Genomic DNA, 20,970 nt, shown 5'->3' on the forward strand with positions numbered 1-20,970 from the left:
ATCAGTTATGAGTTTGAATCTTGGCTCAGGCCTTTCCGTGTGGACAACTGTTGTTGTTTGTGTAGCGCAATCCTCCCAAAGTCAGCTCACCCACCCACCATTCTAACGAGGTCAGGTACTCTAAAAATATTTGCTATTGCGGTCGCAGTACAACCACTATGCCAAGAGATGTTAAAAATTGACCAGGATGAAATGAACTTGCACATTAGATCTGAAGTTTGACTAAAAAATGGACGTTCCTCTCCACTCGCCTAAAATACACTTTTCCAGGAAAAACTTTCAACAGTTGCTAATACATAGGCATCGTCCTCTATTTCCAGCAGTAAATCGTTTTCTTTTAAAAAAAAACAAAACGTTTTTTAGGTAATCAGAAGCACTTCAGTACAGTATCAAATATGGGAAATGCATTTTTTTCTGAAGAAATAGAATCAGCAATGTGACGAAAATTCCCCAGACAAATTCAGTACACATTTTTTAATAACATGGCACAATTTACATAACACATGTTTAAATGAGGGGCATGCTGAAGATTCAGTCACTTAATTTTTTCGACAATTTTATACATGATCTACAAAGACTTTCAGTTTTTTTTCACCTGTACAAGTTAACAGAAAAAAAATCTCATTTAACAATCTTTTTGCAATACGCATCAACTAACCACTATGGCTCCGGTGTAACATTTTTAAGTTGAAGTAAAATAACACTGCACGAAATGTTCACCGAATTCGAAGCGCACAACTAAACCTTCGGTGGACTACTAAAATAGATCTCTTCTTGGTAGAAACAAAATGTCCATAGCTTGCTTTTTTAGGGTTTTTTCTTTTGATTTTGTAGGTACCACAATGAAAGAAAGCACTTTGAATACACCAACAGAATCTAATTCCAAAAACATGTACTTTACACGCCTTCTGTGGAGCGAACTGCTGCCTTTTGTTACAACGATGTATTCTCCCCACAACTAAAGGCAGTCGAGTGAATTCGAGATGGTCTTCACATTTGTGCTGCCGGTTCTATCATACAGAAAGTTCTTTAAAATGCAATATTGTCTTTTGGATTGTCCTTACAAAGTACCAAATGATTGGCAAAACAATATCAGTTCGCGGTGCCTCATTTAAAGCTTGGATCTGTCTACATTGAGCAAGCAATTTGAAAAGCATAGTAAAGTTGTGGGGAGAATACAGCTTTTTTTTTTTTTTGTCCTTCATTGGTAAAGAGCCGTGGTGATGGATGGCGGGCGGCCAGACTTGTTGCATAGTAGAACATGGGGTCTCTGGTACAATGCTAATCTGCTGTGTCAATCAAAAAAAACAAAACAAAAAAAAAGCTAACGCACATTCTGAATCACTGCCTAAATACTTCTCTATGTAGATTTGTCCAAAGTAAAGCTTTCAAATGACCCTTTTGCATATTTGTACCATGATCCATACAAAGCAAGCACAGTGACTGTACATATTATCTACACACTTTTGCGGCCGGTCAGTGCTAAAGTAGCTGTACATTCCAAAATCTCACTTCACTTTGCTGTACAATAGAAAGACTGGACACACACACACACACACACACACACACACGCACACAAAGCTGGAGCAACATTGGAGGGGGGGGGGGGGATCTGAAAAATCAAAAGTTTGTTTCTGTGATTATTGTCTTGACAAAATCAATTCCTTGTGTGGGCATGTGTCCGCCCACATAAGTTATTCACAGCTATGTTACAGTCTTGCTTTGCCCGAAGCTAAGTGCTGGGTGGGAGTTTTTACCGTGAGCGAGGCCCAAGCTCACCGTGCCTCAATGTCCTTGTGAGCAGGTCTGTCTCGAATATCGGTGGCCAGGGGAGCAGTCCGTCTCGGCGAGCCTGGCCTGGCACCGAGCGTGGGGATGAGTGGGGGTGGGGCGCTGAGAGAGGCGGTGGGCGGAGTTTTATTCAGAATACTGTTCTGGTGGGCAGCGGCGGCGGCAGCAGCGGCGGCGGCGGCGGCGGCGGCAGCTGAGGGGCTGACCCTGGAATAGTGCATGCCTGGAAGTCCTGGGCCCATGAGGCCTTGGGCGTGGTGGGGTAGATGTCCGTCAAGGTGGTGGTGCATGGCGGGGTGAATGCGGCCGTGCTCGTAGTCCTCTCTAAGGAGCCGCTCGCGTTCCTCCAACTGAGCGCGCTCGTGCTCCCTCCTCTGCTCCAAGGCGAGAGAATGCAAGTGCTCACGATTAAAGTCGTGAGGCTCGCGATCCCTGTAGGAACGCTCGGCCTCGTAAAGGCGCGGGGCTGTCAGCCGGTGGAGGGGATCGTTCCTGAGCAACAGATCCCTCGCCAGAGGGTCCCGCCGGTGAATGTCCAATCCCCTGTAAGGGTCCCTGATCGGGTCCCAATGGAAGGCGGGGTAGGGGAAGCGTTCGGCCCCAGGGATGGGGCTGATACCCATGAAGGGCGCCACCACTCGAGTTCTCTCAAGACCGCTCATGTTGTTGATCGGATGAACACCTGCCATGCCCATGGGCATCGGCATCGAGGACGGAGGATGGAGGTTCGGCGTGGAGGACGCCAACGAGTGCTCGCTCGTTTTCTCTGCCGCTCCATCTTGGTCCTCCTTACGTTCCTCTTTCACTTTGACCTCACTGTTCTTCTTGTGCTCAAACGGCAGCTCTCCCTTCTTTTCCACAAGCTCCCTGCTCAGGCCGCCGTTGGGGCGTTCGAGACTCGTCTGTCTGATGTAGGGCGAGGCTGTGCCTCTGTTGGGCACTTTGTCCTCTGATACTCTCCCATCATGGATGGCGGGCGCGTCCTTATCGCTGTGCTGGTTGTCTTTGAGCTTGTGGTCGTCTGTGCTGCTGTCTTTCCAAGAGTCTGGGAGTTCCCTTTCTCTGTCCTTGGCCTTGTTCTCCTTGTCTCTCTGCGGGTCTCCAGAGGATGGAGGCAGGTGGCTCCTATGGTGCTCAGGAGGACGACTGTGACCGAGAAGACCGATGGGGTTCACTGGGACCGGGGAAGGGTGGCTCGGGTGACGTTTCTCCACAGATTCCCTGGGAACGAACAAAGACGGATCACTATTTTTCAACCATGGAAAGGAAAATGTTTTTTTGAAAGACCAGATAAATAGTAAGGCTGTTTTTTTTTTATTAATGACCATGTATAGTAAGGCTTGCTTATTTATTTATGTTTATTTTTTTCAACGGCCATGTATAGCAAGGCTTTTTTTTTTTAACGACCATGTGAATGAAGTAAGACTTTTTTTTATGACCATGTATAGTAAGGCAGTTTTTAATGACCGGGTGTGTAGTAAGGCTTTTTTTTTTAACAACAATGTATAGTAAGGCTTTTTTCATTTTTATTTCTCTTTTTTTTATGACCATGATAGTAAGGCATTTTTTTTAACAACCAGGTAGATAGTCAGTTTTTTTTATGACCAAGGCTTATCATAAGACTTATTTATTTATTTTATTTTTTTTTAAATGACCATGTATAGGCAGGCGTTTTTTGAACGACCGGGTATATAGTAAGTTTTTTTTTTAATGACGATGTATAGAAAGGCTTTTTAAAAGTTTTGTGACCAAATAAAGTAAGGCATTTTTTGAAAGACCAGATATATAGTAAGGCTTCTTTTTTTTAATGATCATGTATAGTAAGGGAGTGGCCTGGTGATTGACTGGTTAGCGAGTTGTCCTCACAGTGCGGAGGTCGTGGGTTCAATCCCGGCTCTGGCCTATCTGTGTGAAGTTTGCTTGTTCTCCCCGTCCCTGCGTGGGTTTTCTCCGGGTACTCCAGTTTCCTCCCACATTCCAAAAACATGCAGGGCAGGCTGATTGAACGCTCAAAATTGGATGTATAATAAGGCTTTTAAAATTTTTTACGACCATGTATGGTAAGGCTTATTTATTTGTTGTTATTTTTCATGACCATGTACAGTATAGTAAGACATTTTTTAACAACCAGGTACACAGTACTTTTTTTTTTAACCTCCCCAATCATCCCCACGCTATTACCAACATGCGGACTTACAAATGTGAGCGTTGTATTTTGATTGCCGTTTGTGTGCTAAAAACATACAGATTATGCGGCTACAATCAAAGTATTTATTTATCAGGTACAAGAAAAAATAAAAATAAGTCATATATATCGTGTAATAAAGTAACGTAAACCACAATTCCCAAACAATGACTTGACTGTTAGTTTAGTTGTAGTCATTTTGTCCGTTTTTGTTAATTATAATAACCTTGGTGTGTACGCACTGCTTTACTTTCCAGGAAACCCACCTGTCTTTGTCATCTTTACTGCTAATTGAGTCCCGTTTTTCAGAATCCCTGTCTCTCTCGTGTGAGCTGACCGAGGCGCTCCTCTCCGAGTCTCCGGGTTTCAGCCAAGGCGGGGGTGTCGGGAAGGAGGGTGGGGTGCGGTGAAGGCGGTTCCAGGGCTCCTGGTGGTTGTTGTTGACACCGCCACCAAAGTGCTGCTGCGAGTTGGGGCCATCTTTATGGCCGAACATCGAGTTGGCCGCTGTCAGGGATTCAACACACGGAAAAGCACAGCAGGACGCAAGTTAAATGCGTATCTCAAATGTTGCGCAGCCACGTTTCTTTTAAAATACACTTTGAGGCAAGTTATGTTCATGAGGCTAAAACTCACTTAGTGCTGGATTTCCCAGTCCTCCGAACGCTGATGAACTGAGAGCTCCCAGCCCGCCGAAGGAAGGCGGCCGACTGAAAGGTTCTGTAAAGAGATGAAACATTCGGTTGACTGTGATGCAATGAGCAAATTCTGTTATTTCATGTTCAGAGAGAAGGGGCTCCTACCTAAGTGAGGTGCTGGGGTGAGGAAGTTTCCGGGGTGGTGGGGTGGATGGCTGAAGGGACCTGCTGATGGGTGTGTTGGACCTGAGAAGGAAATTTAAAAAGTTGAGCTTTTTTTTCTCTCCAAGATATACCTTGATTTAAATAATGCATGAACCTCGGGTTGTTTGTAAACAAACTCTCGTACAGTTCGGATCAGTTTGGCTGACTTATCAAGAATGCATGCACCACTGTTGAAGTGGTAGCGGAACACATGATCTGTTTCAGTGGATTAACTCCTGGTGCCATATGCATGTACCTAATACCACAAATTGCAACTTCCCATGTTTTGACAGGGCATCTTTTTGTCCAGTGTTGAAGATGCCATTGTTAACTTCCTCTGAACACGAATGTATCATATTAAACCCGTCATGGTTCGGTGTGTTCCATCCATGCACCCATTTTCTAATCCGCTTCTACTCACGAGGGTCGCGGGTGTGCTGGAGCCTATCCCAGCTGTCTTCGAGCAGTTGGCGGGGTTCACCTGAACTTGTTGCCAACCAATCGCAGGGCACAAATAGACAAACAACCATTCGCACGTCACAATCACACCAAGGAACAATTTGGAGTGTTCCATTAGCCTGCCATGCATGTTTTTGGAATGTGGGAGGAAACCGCAGTACCCGGAGAAAACCCACACAGGCACGGGTAGAACATGCAAACTATAGGAAGGCCGCAGCCAGAATCGAACCCTGCACCTCTGCGCGGTGAGGCGGACGTGCTAACCAGTCGCACACCGTGCCGCCTGGTTCAGTGTCTTATGAAGTGGCAACTTGTCTCTGCTTAAGGGAAGGTGAGCAGCTGGAGAATCTTTTTTAAACTACACGAACTTTAACTTCACTGAAAATAAATCGATTCAATTTTTGGTGTTTCACTTGTAAAGGTGAAAGAAGAGGGAGTCTATTAAGAGCAGAAAAACGGTGAATGAAAAACTCTCAATATTAGAGTATGTGACTGTATAAAACGAAAGGTGGCACCCTGCGCAGTGCACACTAATAACTTTTGTTCACTGTAGCATACTTTGAAAAGCACCAAAACAATCTTAAACTGCATTTCATGAATGCTAAATGATGCTGTTTGGAGACAGCATGCCCACCGCATACTTTGTCGACTGGAGACGCAGACAGTGGAAATGTTTGAAATTCTTGGGCATATTTTGAAAATTAAGTTTCAAATCACTCATGCTGTGTGTTTATGTAAAGCAGATGTCTTCAGCTTTACCTCACTCCACAGTGCTGCTTTTATATCAACTCATTATCATGCGTATAAACACCACGCAGCATTTGCTGTCATTACTCAAGCTAACAAATTATTGTTTTAGATATTGATTACTGATATGTAGTGTCAAAAATGTGCACTGAGCGTAAAATGAATGGAGCAGAATCCATTTTTAACATACCAGTCCAGCCAGGCAATGCTGTGTAACAACATTTAATCTTTGATTTGAATTCAAATTAGGGAGTGGCTCCACAACACATCAAGTGTTTGTTCTGAACCAAATGTTTTTTTCCCCCTTAAAACTCATTCACTCCCAAAGACGTTTTTAAACGTCTTTTCAGACTTGGTCTAGAATTGGCTGGTACTGAATGAGTTAAAGGGCCATCGCCATAATCTTGAAGTACGTTATTGTAAATGCACATCATATTTTTAATATGATTATTTTTCGTATTTATAAAGTCCATGACGCTATCTAATATGTCACCAGTACTGTAACACATTCTCACCTGCAGCTGAGAAGAGCGTGGCAGGCCGTGCCAGGTCACTGGGGTGATGAATGGCACCAAAGAGGCTCGGGCCCGGAGGTCGACTCAGGAACTCGGGCTTGAGGCCAAAGTCTAACTTGTGAGGGTCGACCTGCATCTGCTGCTGGAAGACACCAAAAACAACACAGAGAAACACATGTAAAATGCTTAATGTCACTGGAATCACTGTACTTCATACTGTATATATACTCGATAGACACCTGAACTGCGTTCAAAGAGCTGTATCCCCCAAAAATCTGAAGGCTGGCTTTACGCTGCGTTATTCATCTCACACAATTTCAATTTTTGGCACAATCCAGACATGTGTCATAGCAGTGGAAATGGAGTTGGATATCTTCGGGTTGCACTCACAACTCTCCCAAATGTACCGTATTTTCCGCACTATAAGGCGCTTCGGAGTACAAGGCACACCTTCAATAATTGGCCTTTTTCAAAACTGTTTTCATATAGTGCTTATAAGGTGCGTAGGTAGAAGCTACAATAGTGGCTGCGGTTGCGCTATGGATCCACTAGATGGGGCTATGCTAACGGGAATTGGATTGGCTTGGATTGGATACAACTTTATTGTCCAATGTGCTGTATGTGTAACATTCAGCACAGATGAAATTTCTTCCCTCTCAACATAGCTTTATTGATGTAGAGCTTTTCACAATCGCTGTGACAAAGCGCTTTACAGAAAATGTAAAATATTACGTCCCAAAAAAAAATCTGAATATTGATCCATATATGCGGCCCGGTAGTCCACTGGTTAGCACGTCGGCTTCACAGTGCAGAGGTACCGGGTTCGATTCCAGCTCCAGCCTCCCTGTGTGGAGTTTGCATGTTCTCCCCGGGCCTGCGTGGGTTTTCTCCGGGTACTCCAGTTTCCTCCCACATTCCAAAAACATGCATGGCAGGCTGATTGGACGCTTTGAATTGTCCCTAGGTGTGAGTGTGGGCGTGGATGGTTGTTCGTCTCTGTGTGCCCTGCGATTGGCTGGCAACTGATTCAGGGTGTCCCCCGCCTACTGCCCGAAGATGGCTGGGATAGGCTCCAGCACCCCCCGCGACCCTAGTGAGGATCAAGCGGTTCGGAAAATGGATGGATGGATGGATGATCCATATATAAGGCACATCGGATTATAAGGCACACTGTCAGCTTTTGAGAAAATTGAATGTCACTGAAGTGGTGACACTTGCTTAGTCAATCAAAATTACCCGCCCACCACAAATTGGAAATGTATTGTCAATTAAATTGTACACAAAATATGGATATAGATATTAAAGTAGAATTGGACCCTTCGCCTGGAATGCCAATGAAGCTTAACTGATTTCAGAAATGTGTTTTTATCAGTAACCATTTCTCATAACAATCGCCATAAACTCAGGTAAAGGTTTGTACAGTATATTTTGTTTGCAATAAAAAGTAATCAGCCACTATACTGTAATGCACAAATAAGTGCAATAAACTGTGTTTTGCGCTCATATGTTTTCATTTAGGCGGCCCGGTGGTCCAGTGGTTAGCACGTCGGCTTCACAGTGCAGAGGTACCGGGTTCGGTTCCAGCTCCGGCCTCCCTGTGTGGAGTTTGCATGTTCTCCCCGGGCCTGCGTGGGTTTTCTCCGGGTGCTCCGATTTCCTCCCACATTCCAAAAAAAACATGCATGGCAGGCTGATTGGTCGCTCTAAATTGTCCGTAGGTGTGAGTGTGGGCGTGGATGGTTGTTCGTCTCTGTGTGCCCTGCGATTGGCTGGCAACTGATTCAGGGTGTCCCCCGCCTACTGCCCGGAGATGGCTGGGATAGGCTCCAGCACCCCCCGCGACCCTAGCGAGGATCAAGCGGTTCGGAAAATGGATGGATGGATGTTTTCATTTAACCCTTTCATGCACCCTGTAACCTGATAACATGATAAGCGGTCCACTGTAGTAACTGCTGTCCCTGAAAGGACTACGCATCAGATCAGGATAGCCTGAATTGGTCTATATGTCAGTGTAATTAGGTTACTAAAATATTTAACTCAATTATACACCGTTCAAACAGATGGCATTCAGTTGAAGCAAGAGTACCGGTACATCATTTCCTTCTTTTTCCTCTCATTTAAAATGGATGACAAAAACATTTGAACCGGCAGTGGGATCCATCTTCCCATACATTAAATATGGATGTGTAGGGTTGGACCGATAGTGGTTTTTATATGCAATTAGTCTATTTATAAAGATAAGCATATACAAGACTGGGCCAATACAGTATGTTTACACTGGACTCAGCCTCTTTCCGAAAGATAAGTCCAAAGAATCCTCACCTTGACTTTTTGTTGATGGTGGTATATCTGCCAGGCAGTATGGACATGCATGGCACACCACTTTCCGGGCTTCTAAAGGCATAAGACAGAAATATACGATGATCATCCAAAAATTCATGTGTTACAATAATAAAGTATTACAGTTGCAGAATGTGTGTTATGTCATGAATAGTTTGGAAAGCTAAACTGTAGAAAACTACTGTAACCTTAAGGCAGCATAAAAGTCACGTATAATGTCTCTATAAAGGACAGACTTTTTTTTTTTTTTTTTACTAAGTAATGCTTTAATTTTATAGCACATACTGCATAACATACAAGGCAACTCAATGTGTTTCAAACAAGCAAAGGCAACACATACAACAGATGACGACATACAGAAGCAAAGCAGAGAAAACAGTCACCTACAAAATTTACAAGGACGGCGTACATTGACAAACACATTAAGAGAAAACTTTCAACACGTTTAAAAGTGAAGTAAAGATAGACGAGTAGGTTTCGAAAATATCGAAAAGGAAAAAACGGATTTAAAATGTTTAGAAGACCATAATCAAATGGTATGGGGGATAAAAGCACAGCATTTAAACTTGGGTCTGACTTCACTTCTGTTTGCAGCATTGCAGCTAAATGCAGCTTCACGATGTTTACTTTGAACTCTCAGCTCCACTAAGTGACCCACGTCTGCAGATCTCAGAGTACTGGGTTTGTATTTTATCAGCGTTTCTTTAATGTATTCAGAACCCATACCTTTCAGTGATTTATAGATTTATGGTAGAAGATTTATAGTAGAAGACTTTCAAAATCTATTCTACAGATAATTGGGAGCCAATATGTTTGTTTGTTATGCGTTCTGTTCAGAACCCGAGCTTCGATTTGTGGGGTGGTAGTTCTTCCTAATTCAGAAGTTAGCGTTAGTGGATCTCCTGACTGGAAGACACAATCCACTCTATTACAAAATCCTTGAAGGCATCAGAGCTTTTTTCTGAGGGGCGGAGGACTAGAGGTGTAGGTGTACAGAATGTGCAAAACCGGGATAAAGCACTGATTACTCACCCTGAGAATGGGCCGAAATGGATCTGCTAGCTACACAGAGGAGGAAGGGTGGGGAGGGGGGAGGAGGAAAACAGGTGAAGATATTTTACTTTGGATCAATGGCTTAACACAAAATGGCAGCTGGAAGTCAGTGCCGTCAGTGATTTTTAACAAATACACAAGTACTACATACATTCGTAAAATAAGCAACCTTATGCAAGAGGTGATTACTGGTCACATTAGGTAACCCCCTGCATAACCTGAGATTGAATACAAGGAAGGCTGGAGCCATGATTTGGATCATTCTGCCAAAACTCAAACTACATTCCTTTCTTAAATCACAGGTATTATCTTTCATTCATTGTGCATGTGTGACTAATTCAATTAAAAAAATAAAATAAATCCTGAAATGTCCTCACCCTTGGGTCCTTTTGTAAGAAAGTATGTGGGACAGCGCCAGGTCTCGAGGACACATCGAGAGGATTGGAGGTCTAGAAAAGAGAAGATTAAAAAAAAAATCAGGAAAAAGATTCTTATATTGTGAGAAGGAGGAGGGTGTTACCTTGGGCTGAAAGGCACCCTGCAGTGAGCTGAAGGGCCCAGTTGGAGGAATGACGGGTGGGAGGCCCGACATTGCCGGTGGGTACGAGTGAAAGAGCTGCAGATGAAAAGACGGCGTGGAGGCGTCATTTAAGCAAGATGCAAGAGAATGTGCAAACATCTGCCTCAAAAATCAAACAGGCCTTTTTTTTTAAAAAAAATTATGATTATTTTTCGACGAAAATACCAAGTAGAACCCTGCACCCTCATTAGATTTCGCTAACTCCGGCCGCTTTGATATTAAAAACAAACTCGGTTTTCAAATGATGCAACGTCTGCAAGGCTAATGTAAACCAAGTAAACAAGTGCTTGAGCCTTTCACAAACTGTCTTCCAGAGAAGCATGTGATCATCTGCTCATTATAATAAGTTCTTGTCAATCACATAAAAAGTGAAGCTGTTTTGAATTTAGAAGCTAAGCCCGTTTTAATTGAGCAAGGTGCAATATTTATTTTTTCAAAATCAAGCTTGATTCATTCAAAGTGGTACTTCCGTGGTACAATAAATAAAAAATGAGTTGTTGTGGCTTTCTTATTTTTAACATTTGTTGTGTACAAGCCATATAAAGCACAGTATTAAAAACAGTATTAATCAATACATAGTCAAACTACAAGTGCACAACTGAATGAGAATTCTATCAAAACACCAGAGGTGGATATTCCGTCAGTTCATCACTGATGTGTCGGTTCTAAAATAATGGTGACAAACTGTCATTTTAGCGGCGACGTACTGTATTTAGTCTTTATTCCCTGCACGTTTACCGAATGATTGATCCTGGATGTCCTGTTTATCTCTCAACAGTTCAAAACATATTTTGCAACCACGGATCCAATGGTTTATCGCAGTCACATTTGCTGATGGGTGAAATGATTACATCATCCATTAGCAAGCAGAGGAGGATGATTGCATGAAATATAACACAAATGCACCAAGTAACCTCATGGCCCTGAACTGCATAACAGGCAAGCAAAGTACAGCGGAAAGGGAAAACTCACACTGTGTCTGTAGAAGGGGTCAACTTTCGTTGGGTACTTGTCAAACTGTAAGAGAAAGGAAACAAAGCTAAGTACAACATTTAAAGACTCTGACAAGCAGAGATTGGCCAATTTGGGGTATGTCAGTACTAAACAGATTAAACTGTTGAAAAAGTGTGAACACGCTAATGAATTGACCACTTCCCGACAAGACTTTTTTTTCTCCCCCCAATCTCTCCCTTTGGTGATTATGTGAAGATCTTGTAAAACAGTATCGCCTTTGGTCTCTTTTTAGTGGTGGAGGGCACGCTCGGGGTGAACATTTCCCCAGTCAAGACTAAACACCGCAGCTATTAAGAGGCTTTTTATGGCCTCATTAGCTGTCAGAGGCGAAACTTTGGTGCTCATCAGAGCCAAGCGAGCGAACCTCTTTAGGCCAGGCAGTAATGAGTGTCCATGCATGTGTGTTTTAAAGCTTTAAGTCTAGCCACTCATTGCCTGTGGTCTCACCAACAGTGAGGATCTTAATGTAAGGCTTATGTCGGTAATGAAAACACCCTAACGGCGCCATGTGCTGTCATTACATTCAGGATGAATTAAGTGTATTATGTTCTAAAACTTGGCCGTGGAAGTGCCTTGAGCAAGTGATGGCAAATTTGAAAATAACAGCATTCAAAGATGGAAAGAATGGGCCAGAAACAACACAAGAATAGCTTTCCGGGTGAATTAAAGCATCGTTGCGGCATCGAGAGAGATACACATGGTCATCAGTGAGAGACGCCACAAAGCCACAAGTATGTCCAACGTACTGCTTAAACACATGCCAGTTTGGACAAAATCTTCCCAATCGTAGCCCCAGCGGGAAAACACTTTCAGCGCCATGCCCGCCCACCCACTCTTTGACATGTGTGAAACGCATTCCGAGAAGACATAGAAAAACTCATTTCCCCATTCAGCCCTCCAAACCCAACACGGTTGTGTTCTACTTATCCTCACATTTCTGGCAGGGGTACGCACCATGGACGGTGCTGGGGTGGGCATAATGGCGTGGGGGAATGGCGTGAAGGTGTGCTGGTGCGTGTGCTGGTGGGTGTGTTGGTGCTGATGCTGGTGCTGATGCTGGTGCTGGTGGAACTCGGTGCGCAGGTAGGGCGGGGGGCCCAGTGAGGCGCCGCGGTCGGCGCTCTGCGAGGCCAAGAAACGTGTGTTGAGCTCCTGACGCAGAAGGTCTTGCTCTGCAGGAGACAACCGGGAAGGAACAGTGAACCTAACATTCCATGACAAAAGCATTGTGAAAAAGCAAATTTCCTCTTTGTATGCATGTTTTTATGGATTGAAACAATTGTGAAAAGGATTAAACAACATTTCACATCACTCACATAAACTGTGCCTAAACCGGTTTAGTAAGCTTATCACGTTGGGTAGTACCCAATTGTCCTGTTGACCCTTGATTTTAATGGCTTGAGTTAGCGGCTTACAATTAAACTGAATTGAACAGAAATCCACACAATCATGTATGCCCCGATTTTGTATAGAACATGTAGGACAACCATTTTAGCTCAAGAAAAGCTACAAAGGGGGTGATGGGAAATTGAAGGTTTATTTTTGCTTCATGAACCTGTTGCAGTATTTTTTGACTCCTCTAGATGGCACTGTTGGTTTAAATAAAGGGGTTTAAGAAATGGCAAGTCGATGTGCTTTCAGCCGAGTGTTGAACAGAGACTGCCATCTACAGGAGACGAAAAAATGGGTAATGAATCAAATTTGAAGCTTCATTTTCCCAGCACCAAACAAAAGTAAAAAAAATAGGTCCCGTGGCCTGTAGCTTTACCCTGAGGGAAAGTACCTGACTCCTAATGTATCGATTTCAACCAACCAACTGTATGCTATGGATAAACTTTTGGCACATATTAACTCAAATATGACAAAGCATGGGGGAAGGAAGGAATCTTTCAAAAGATATTCAAAACACTGCATTTCTTTTGGTGTGCGGTGGTAGAATATATAGAGTAGTCCCTCCCAGCCCCACACAAAAACTCTGGATGAAAATTCCGTAACTCGGTTTTGCATGGCAAAGGAGAAACTCTCAGAAGGAGAAGAGGATCAAGAACTATCTGATCACAATAGCGAGTTTTTATTTTAATTGGACAGCACGACCGTGCAAAAATGTCTTTCTTGAAGACGAAGAAAGCAATCTATATTTAGCATATTAAAAAAAAGTTAACCAAATCACAAACCCATAGTAAGAATGTCTGCCAGCTGCAACTGTGAAAATACTGAGATGAGATCTGATACCCCTAAAGTCCCTCAAAGAGATCTGTTGTTGTAATTACTTTTTTACCCCAGTGGCAAAAAAGTAAAAAATAAATCATATACTTTCAGATTTATTGGACTGGGAGAGGAGGTGGAAATTTCTCATCTTCAACGTTTGTTCCTTTTGAACAAAATACAGCTTGTGCCGTTTACGAGCAAACACATTTTTTCCGCCCCCACACAAAGTGAAAAACCGAAAGGTCTTAATCTTAAGGAGTTGACACACACACACACACATTTTCTATTCCGCTCATCCTCACACCCTGAACTGGTTGCCAGCCAATCGCAGTACGTATGCAGTAATCCCTCGTTTATCGGGGTTAATGGGGACCAAAACCACCCGCGACAAACGAAAATCCGCGAAGTAGTGACCAATAAACATATTTTAAAAAAATGTTGTTTAAAATTTTTTTTTAATTCCGCAAAAAGTCCGCAAACGGCCCGCGAGAAGCTGCGAAAGTCAGCAAAACAACAGCGAGTCACATAGAGCAACATATCCAGTAAAAGAAAATAATTATGAATATGTTTGAAAAAATCCGCGATGCACTGAAGCCGCGATAAACGAACCGCGAAATCGCGAAGGATCACTGTAAATCTAAACTGAAAAAAATATAATAACTTTGATACCCGAGTAGGCACTCCCAGCAGCAGGATGTCCCGGTACTGGCAGGGTGCTAGAGGTCAGCGGTGGTGGTGGAGGCAAAGCCGCTGGAGGAGCGAACATATTGGGGTGATGAGGGTGCGGTGAGGACTGCAATGCAGGGGGGAAGCTGTGGGGGGTGCTGTGGTTAGCCACCAGAGGCAAGGGGAAAGTTGACGCGGTGGCGGCTGGCACAGGAGGAGGTGGGTGGTGGTGAAGGTGGGACGAAGGAGCAGGGGGCCCTTGGGGCTTGCTCCCCGGGGTGCTACTCCTGCTGTTGCTGTAATAATAAAACGAGAGAGGTGGTGTAAGGAGGAGGGTTAAGTAGTAAAAGCGTAAGCCTGACACTTGTTCATCTCTCTCTTCACACCTGTAATGTCCTTGATTTACAAATGCATTCCCTCACACCCTCCATTCACGACATGAATGCATGCAAATACATTTTTCCAACGGCAAGTCTAACCAAATGAGCATCTGTTCCAATAGTGAACATGTACACTGGAAATAGGATGTGAGGTAGTTTTCTCTTCGGTAAGCAAACAATGTGTAGTGTGTGTGGGTGTTCCCCAGAGGCAGACACACAGCCTCCATCTCCAAAGCCCCATGCACTAAGCCTAAAAGCTCATTTGCAATACTGGCGCTGGCTTGCAGGTGCTGGCCGCCATGATTGCCAGCAGGTACCCAAGAGGCCCTGTTAATGCATTGGCAGACCCGCGGGCTGGCACAAGGTGAGGTGTTGCAGAGCCAAGCATTGAAATCCTGGGTGAGACTAAATTGGTTCTTAAGGAGCATTTCTTGAGTCTTTTAATGGAGTGGCCCTCATTGATAGATACAAATAAGAGAGTCAGAACATCACGACAACGACAATTACACGGAGTGTGAAAACATTTTTATGATATAATAGTACGTGGTGAAACTGCCTTCATGTTCTCAAGTCTATAATGAATATATATAGTACTTATAACAAAAACGCAAAAGGAAAAGAAATATTAACAATAAACGTGAATAATATTCCTTTAGTAATATACAAAATATACCAGCCCATGTGAGGCTGGTGTGTTTTTTTTAACTCTTTCATTCCACTAGACGTACTTGTACGTCTTTTTAAAATTAGGCCCTGCCTACCAAGGACGTACATGTACGTCTTAAGTCTTTTTTTTTGCGTCATAGAGAGGAGGAGGGTCTGATGCAATCTTTGAATGAGAAGAAGCCGTTTGCATTGTAAATCATGTAAAAAAAAAGCAACCAGTAGGTGGCAGTGGTGCCTCATGTGCTTGAAATGCATGCTTTTACAAAAAGCTATTTTTCTGTTTTTTTGCCCAGGAATCGCCATTTTCATGAAATTTAGCCATTTTGTAATGCTGTTTGCTGAAGAATGGAAAAAGATAGAATTTTTTTTTTCTGCTGAAAGAAGAAAGTCCAAACTTTATTTTGGTAGGCGCCATGTTTATATAGCATTAGAACCAAATATTCTGTGGGCCTTGCAAGATTAGTCAAAATCCAGTAAAACGCTGGGATTGAGGGGGTTTGCTCCAGTGAAAATGGCTGGGATTGAATGAGTTAATCACACACGTCACATTTTTTGTCAGATTACAGTATACTGTTGAATTCAATAACATTTTGGAATGCTTGACGGGAAATATCGTGGAAAGTACTTCCTTCTTCAGTCACATATAGTAGATATCTTGCCGTTTCAAAGAGGGCTTCTTCCTTCGAAGAATAAAGGATTACAATTTCCAAGAAAATGTCTATATTTCATTCAATGCAGAACATGACACTTTTTACTGCAGTAGGACCGGAAGATGGCCTGCTTTTCCTTGTAATCCGCTGAATGTTGTTGCACCACGGTTGTCCTGACCTGGATGGATAGATGGCGCGGTTTCATAAAACGAAATCACCAGGACCATGGATTAGTTGATCTTGAATTCTCTCGTGGCTGCGATTCCCATGATCATCTGCGTAACCGATAGCTTGCAGTTTAAACTGCGCTACATAAGCGTCTCTTTGTCGGTGCCATTTTCGGGATATTGTTTTGCACAATGCACATACTATACACTATATACACCTACAGGGGGCGTGCCCACCCTTCCCACTTTAACGTCCACATGCCATGCTGTCTTCCGCCTTTCCTTTACATAACAAGCGTGTCGGGCAAAACATCAGTCAGTCAAGTGGACCCCACATCAAAGTCCCACAACAGCATTCACAGATTTTGGAACTCTGTGCATACACAAGGTGACCCGCGTTATTTGGCGCCTTGTCCATTTTGGAAAAAAATTAACAGTTTTAAATGCGCCCTATGGTCGTGAAAATATGATATTGTTGCAATCTAACTGTAGGATTCAAACATATGCGGAAACAGTAGTTTAGCTTCCCACAATACGATTTGGAACAATCAATTGTCAATTGGCTTGTGTTGTATATTCTGGATGGTGATAGCAATGTCAGTAAATGGATTCAGCACAGAAAAGGAACACGAGACAAACTAAATGGAGAACTATGGAGGACATCCAACATTTCGTGGTCCGTCTTCACGACATATGGCCCCTTTAACAACTGTTGTTCCGTGACTTTTTCCAATTTTATTGCTTGTTCTGTTACAAGTGATGGATCGTCATGTCTACCACCCACTATGTTAAGTACATTGTAAGTGGCCAAAAAGTGTTATGTTATTTTATAACCACAACTTTTTGCAGTGGAAGCTGGAAATGTTAAAAAAATAAATAAATAAAAAGTAGCTTGTCAACCGAATCAAACTACAGTATTATGCTTGGTGGAAACTGATTAAATCACAGGCACTTCGGCTTCAATGTCGTCCTTTTATTCGGCAGGATGATAAGCTTCTCGTCTTAAAGTTCTCTCTAATGGTGACATAATAACCGAGCATCATGTGCAATTCTCGCTGAAGTGATTTTCAAGGATTTTCAAGTGAGTGAATGTGCATTTTTTTTGGTTCTACTGCAAATCAGAGAATCTGAGAGATGTGAACACTCTTACAACAAACCTATCCTGTATGTTGATGAGTTGAGATGATGAGTCTTACCTGTGGCCGTTGAGGTTGAGGACGTTATAAGCAGAAAGTGGTCGGGGGTGGCAGCGTGACGGGGGCCGGTGAGGCCCTGCCTGGCTGGGGTGCTGCTGCTGAGTGTGGTTGCTCAGCGGTGCAGCCGACGGTGGATGCGGGTGACCCCCGGGTGTATGTAGAGACCGGGGTTGGGATAGCAGTTCTGAGTGATGCTCGCGCCGTGCAGGGTGTGTCGGCAAGTGCTTTCGGCCCTGGGCGAGAGGCACAGCTACGGGAGTCTGAGGCCTGGGCGGAGCCTCTGGAAGGGGGATTGGATGACTGGAGACCGAGGCTGGAGTAGAGCTGATTGCCTGGGACTTCCGAGACGATGGCGACTTTGCGAGGAAAGGTTGGAGTGGCGGCTGAGGCGATGACAGGGATTGGGGAGGCGGAGGCAGACTCGAGGTGCTTGATGAAGGAGGTTGGGAGTCCCTGCAGCTCTCCTGACTCCTCTCTTGACTGCGCTCTAGGCCTGACACCTTGAGGAGGCCTGGGCCGTGAGGCACCTGGCTGCCATTGGTGGAGAGCGCATTGATGCCAAAATCTGGAACTGCGCAAAAAAAGAAGAAAACACGACAATTCAGTAGCGGTCCTTTAAGAAAGAACATACTTGATATTCCAAAATGCAGCCTTCTAAAATGATGCTGTTTCTTCTTTTTTCTGTCAACAACTGGTTCATGAAGCCCTGATCTTCACTTTTAACTTGGCCACACGTGCCCTGTTCTCTTGCAAGTTTTATTTGTTCCCAATCCCCCTTTGAAATACATTGAAAAATAGTTGAACAATTATTTACTGCTTTCTGAATTCAAAACTAGTTATGCATGAATCAGCTGTCTGTATGTGATAACATAAGGCCATCATTTATTACATTTCAAAGCCATAACAACACTGAGGGAAACCATAACTTAGATGTGGCACGTGACAAAAATGAGTTTGACACATCTGGTCCAACACATTGTTAGCTTGATTATATGAGTGCACAGAACTGTGCCAAAGGCTTAGAGTACAATTAGATTTGTTGTGTTGTAGCTATGAAGCCCACTTAGGACAAACTACAAACATAAGTGGGGAGAAAAAAATATCAGAGCATGGTACTTGTCTTGGTTTGGTTTTATTTGTTTAAAAGGCGAAGTCAACCTCAATTTTTTCTTTACAATGTGTTCTATGCAGCCTCACTAATGCAAACACTGCATTCTAATTAATATTGATTGAGGAATATGAGTTAATCAGTCAAACTCAGCCATTTTTTTGTCCATCTCAGGGGGCGGCCATTTTGTCACCTGCTGTCACGTGATGGCTCAGGTACAGAAAACAGGTGCCCTGTGATTGGTTGTTACCAGAGTAACTGTGATCCCATTTTCAGTTGACAGAAAGTGTTAAAATGGACACCCCCTGAGATGGATAAAACATGCACTCATATTCCACAAACACAATATTAATCAGAATGAATTTAGACAAGTGGAGGTGCATAGAATATATTATTGCAAAGCTAATTTTTGTGTTGACTTTAGCTAGCTAAATCCTGATCTGGAGTACAATTGGGACTCAATCATTATTCTTAAACACATTAAGGGACATTGACAGGTCTCAGGTAGTGTCACCCACGACATTATGCTAGAGGAGAACAATAGCTAATACAGGGTGTTTTTCTGGAGGGATTTCCTCTAAGGCATGGCATTGCCAGATATCAGCAGCTGGATTTGTTGCTCCAGAGGCTCATGGGAGATGACAGTGCATATACAAGCAGTAATTAGCTCTCTCTGGGCCTCAGGGAGTGCTAGTGACAGGACTAGTGGGGGCTCCTCCCACTTGGCCCAACCTGTTAAAAGTCTTTAGATGACAAAGAGGTGCAATAACCCAGGTCTGAGCTGAGGGTGTCGCCTGTCACAACGGGCCTCCTCCCTGACACGATACTCCCTCCGTGCTGTCACGTTCTTCACTTGGAACAGGATGTACGAAAACAACGCCTATAACTGCTTCCCATTCGCATCAAAATGCGCGGTATTAACTGCCCCAGGCACATGCCTCATTGTAATTTTGCGGAGCAAAGATTCCGATTCGCCTCAAAAGAGACACTATATATTCACAAGCTGAAACAGTTCCCAGGGGTCCTCATAGAATGTCTGACATTCTCAAGGAACAATAATTCCAGCACACTTATCCTGTTCTCACACACAAAAGACACATTGTGACTGGTTGAAGTGGTTTTGTCATTGTCTCTCCCACTTCAAAATGCAAGAATGCATCTACAGTTGTTCTTTGGCCATCCGTACTCAAAGCACAACCCCACGTGCTTTTCATCGGCATCGACAATAAAGTCTCTTTTGCAACTACCTGTATGTCAAGTCTACAAGTATGGTACTCGACTTAAAAATGCATTATCTGGTTAAACGACTCGCTGGCCAACAACTTTAAACATGGGGAAATCCCCAATTTTCCGAGTCTCCTGATTGCACCTTCAATCCCCGTGAGGACCACAGCTTGTTTTGAGAATGTACCAACACACTAAATCAAAGATCGTGTCTATTCTGTCCATAATGAAGACTCCAGGGCCAGACGAAGCAGGAAAGTACAAGAACATCGTGCTGCGGTTTCTCTCCCACAAGGGTTCATTTGTTGGCGTTCTTTATCCCTGGAAACAAATAGGATCAATTCCCAGATGGCTCTGTTGTGTTTCTCAATATTTCAGCAGCATTGCATTTTTAACTGGCACAGTTTGGTGGAGCATCACAAAAGAGAATGACACCTATGTGGGACTTTGGGGAGGCAAAAGCTGAAGTTGACTGAAGAGGCTTTCTGTCATGATCTGTATTTTTGTTGACTGTTTGGATTTTAGTTTTATTTCATGTTAAGTCTTGTTTTTCTGTGTCCCTTCTTCATGCCCTGTCTAAACATTAGGTTGTTGTCTGCACCTGTTGTTGTTAGACATTTCTTGTGCCTACCAGTCAGCTCCCTCGAGCCAACTGTGTCTTGGCTAGGTGTGCCTCATTCTCTCGTCAATTCATTTGACTTTAGTTCCCTGCTTTCTTCCAGTCTTTGTACTTTATAAATCACGTTTCCTTAGTCCTGTCATATTGTGTTTCTTGTCTAGTGAGTCCCAAGCCTTTTTGTCAAGTTTTGTGTTTGGTTGAACATAAGCCATTTCACAAATTGTGTTCTTGGTGGTTTTTATGTTCTCCTGATCTTGTGAAACATCATCAGTCACGGCACACGTCCTATTCCAATTGAAAGTATGCATGAACCAGGAACACACTGACATTGCTCTTGTCCGCTAGCTTAAAGCAAGGATACGTTGATTGGTGACTTCTGAGGACTTGGCTGAGAAATGATCCCCAAATGTATTTTGTGCTGATATCAAAATGGTTGAGTCATGTTTTTAGTTATTTTCCCTTTCATAATTTTTCAAAAATGTGTCAGTGCCAAAAAGAAAGTTCACAAGCAGTAAACAGAGGTTTGAATTAAAAAGAGACGGGCATTGTCTGGAAGTAAA

The 20,970-nt window shown here is 43.4% G+C and overlaps 1 protein-coding gene across 10 annotated transcripts in view; it reads right to left on the minus strand.

Annotated features, from left to right (window-relative positions):
• Nucleotides 1-459: 459 nt before the first annotated feature.
• The window catches only part of auts2a (activator of transcription and developmental regulator AUTS2 a), a 300,321-nt gene continuing 279,810 nt past the window's right edge, over nucleotides 460-20,970 (minus strand). For 4 of the 10 annotated variants that reach the window (XM_086130424.1, XM_086130422.1, XM_086130430.1 and 1 more), the window contains 13 exons: nucleotides 17,460-18,030; nucleotides 14,404-14,696; nucleotides 12,460-12,698; nucleotides 11,485-11,529; nucleotides 10,453-10,548; nucleotides 10,310-10,381; nucleotides 9,912-9,941; nucleotides 8,862-8,933; nucleotides 6,540-6,681; nucleotides 4,780-4,860; nucleotides 4,613-4,696; nucleotides 4,243-4,495; nucleotides 460-3,012 (listed from right to left, as the gene is read on the minus strand). In XM_086130424.1, coding sequence (XP_085986550.1) covers nucleotides 1,776-3,012; nucleotides 4,243-4,495; nucleotides 4,613-4,696; nucleotides 4,780-4,860; nucleotides 6,540-6,681; nucleotides 8,862-8,933; nucleotides 9,912-9,941; nucleotides 10,310-10,381; nucleotides 10,453-10,548; nucleotides 11,485-11,529; nucleotides 12,460-12,698; nucleotides 14,404-14,696; nucleotides 17,460-18,030 — 3,215 coding nt within the window. In that variant the 3' untranslated portion in view covers nucleotides 460-1,775. The remainder of the gene's footprint in view (nucleotides 3,013-4,242; nucleotides 4,496-4,612; nucleotides 4,697-4,779; nucleotides 4,861-6,539; nucleotides 6,682-8,861; nucleotides 8,934-9,911; nucleotides 9,942-10,309; nucleotides 10,382-10,452; nucleotides 10,549-11,484; nucleotides 11,530-12,459; nucleotides 12,699-14,403; nucleotides 14,697-17,459; nucleotides 18,031-20,970) is intronic. The other 6 variants (XM_086130426.1, XM_086130425.1, XM_086130428.1 and 3 more) reach the window with 4 other exon arrangements.

Source organism: Hippocampus guttulatus, chromosome 15, assembly GCF_054856545.1.
Source record: "Hippocampus guttulatus isolate MCC_2025c chromosome 15, RoL_Hgut_1.0, whole genome shotgun sequence".
Classification (NCBI taxonomy): domain Eukaryota; kingdom Metazoa; phylum Chordata; class Actinopteri; order Syngnathiformes; family Syngnathidae; genus Hippocampus; species Hippocampus guttulatus.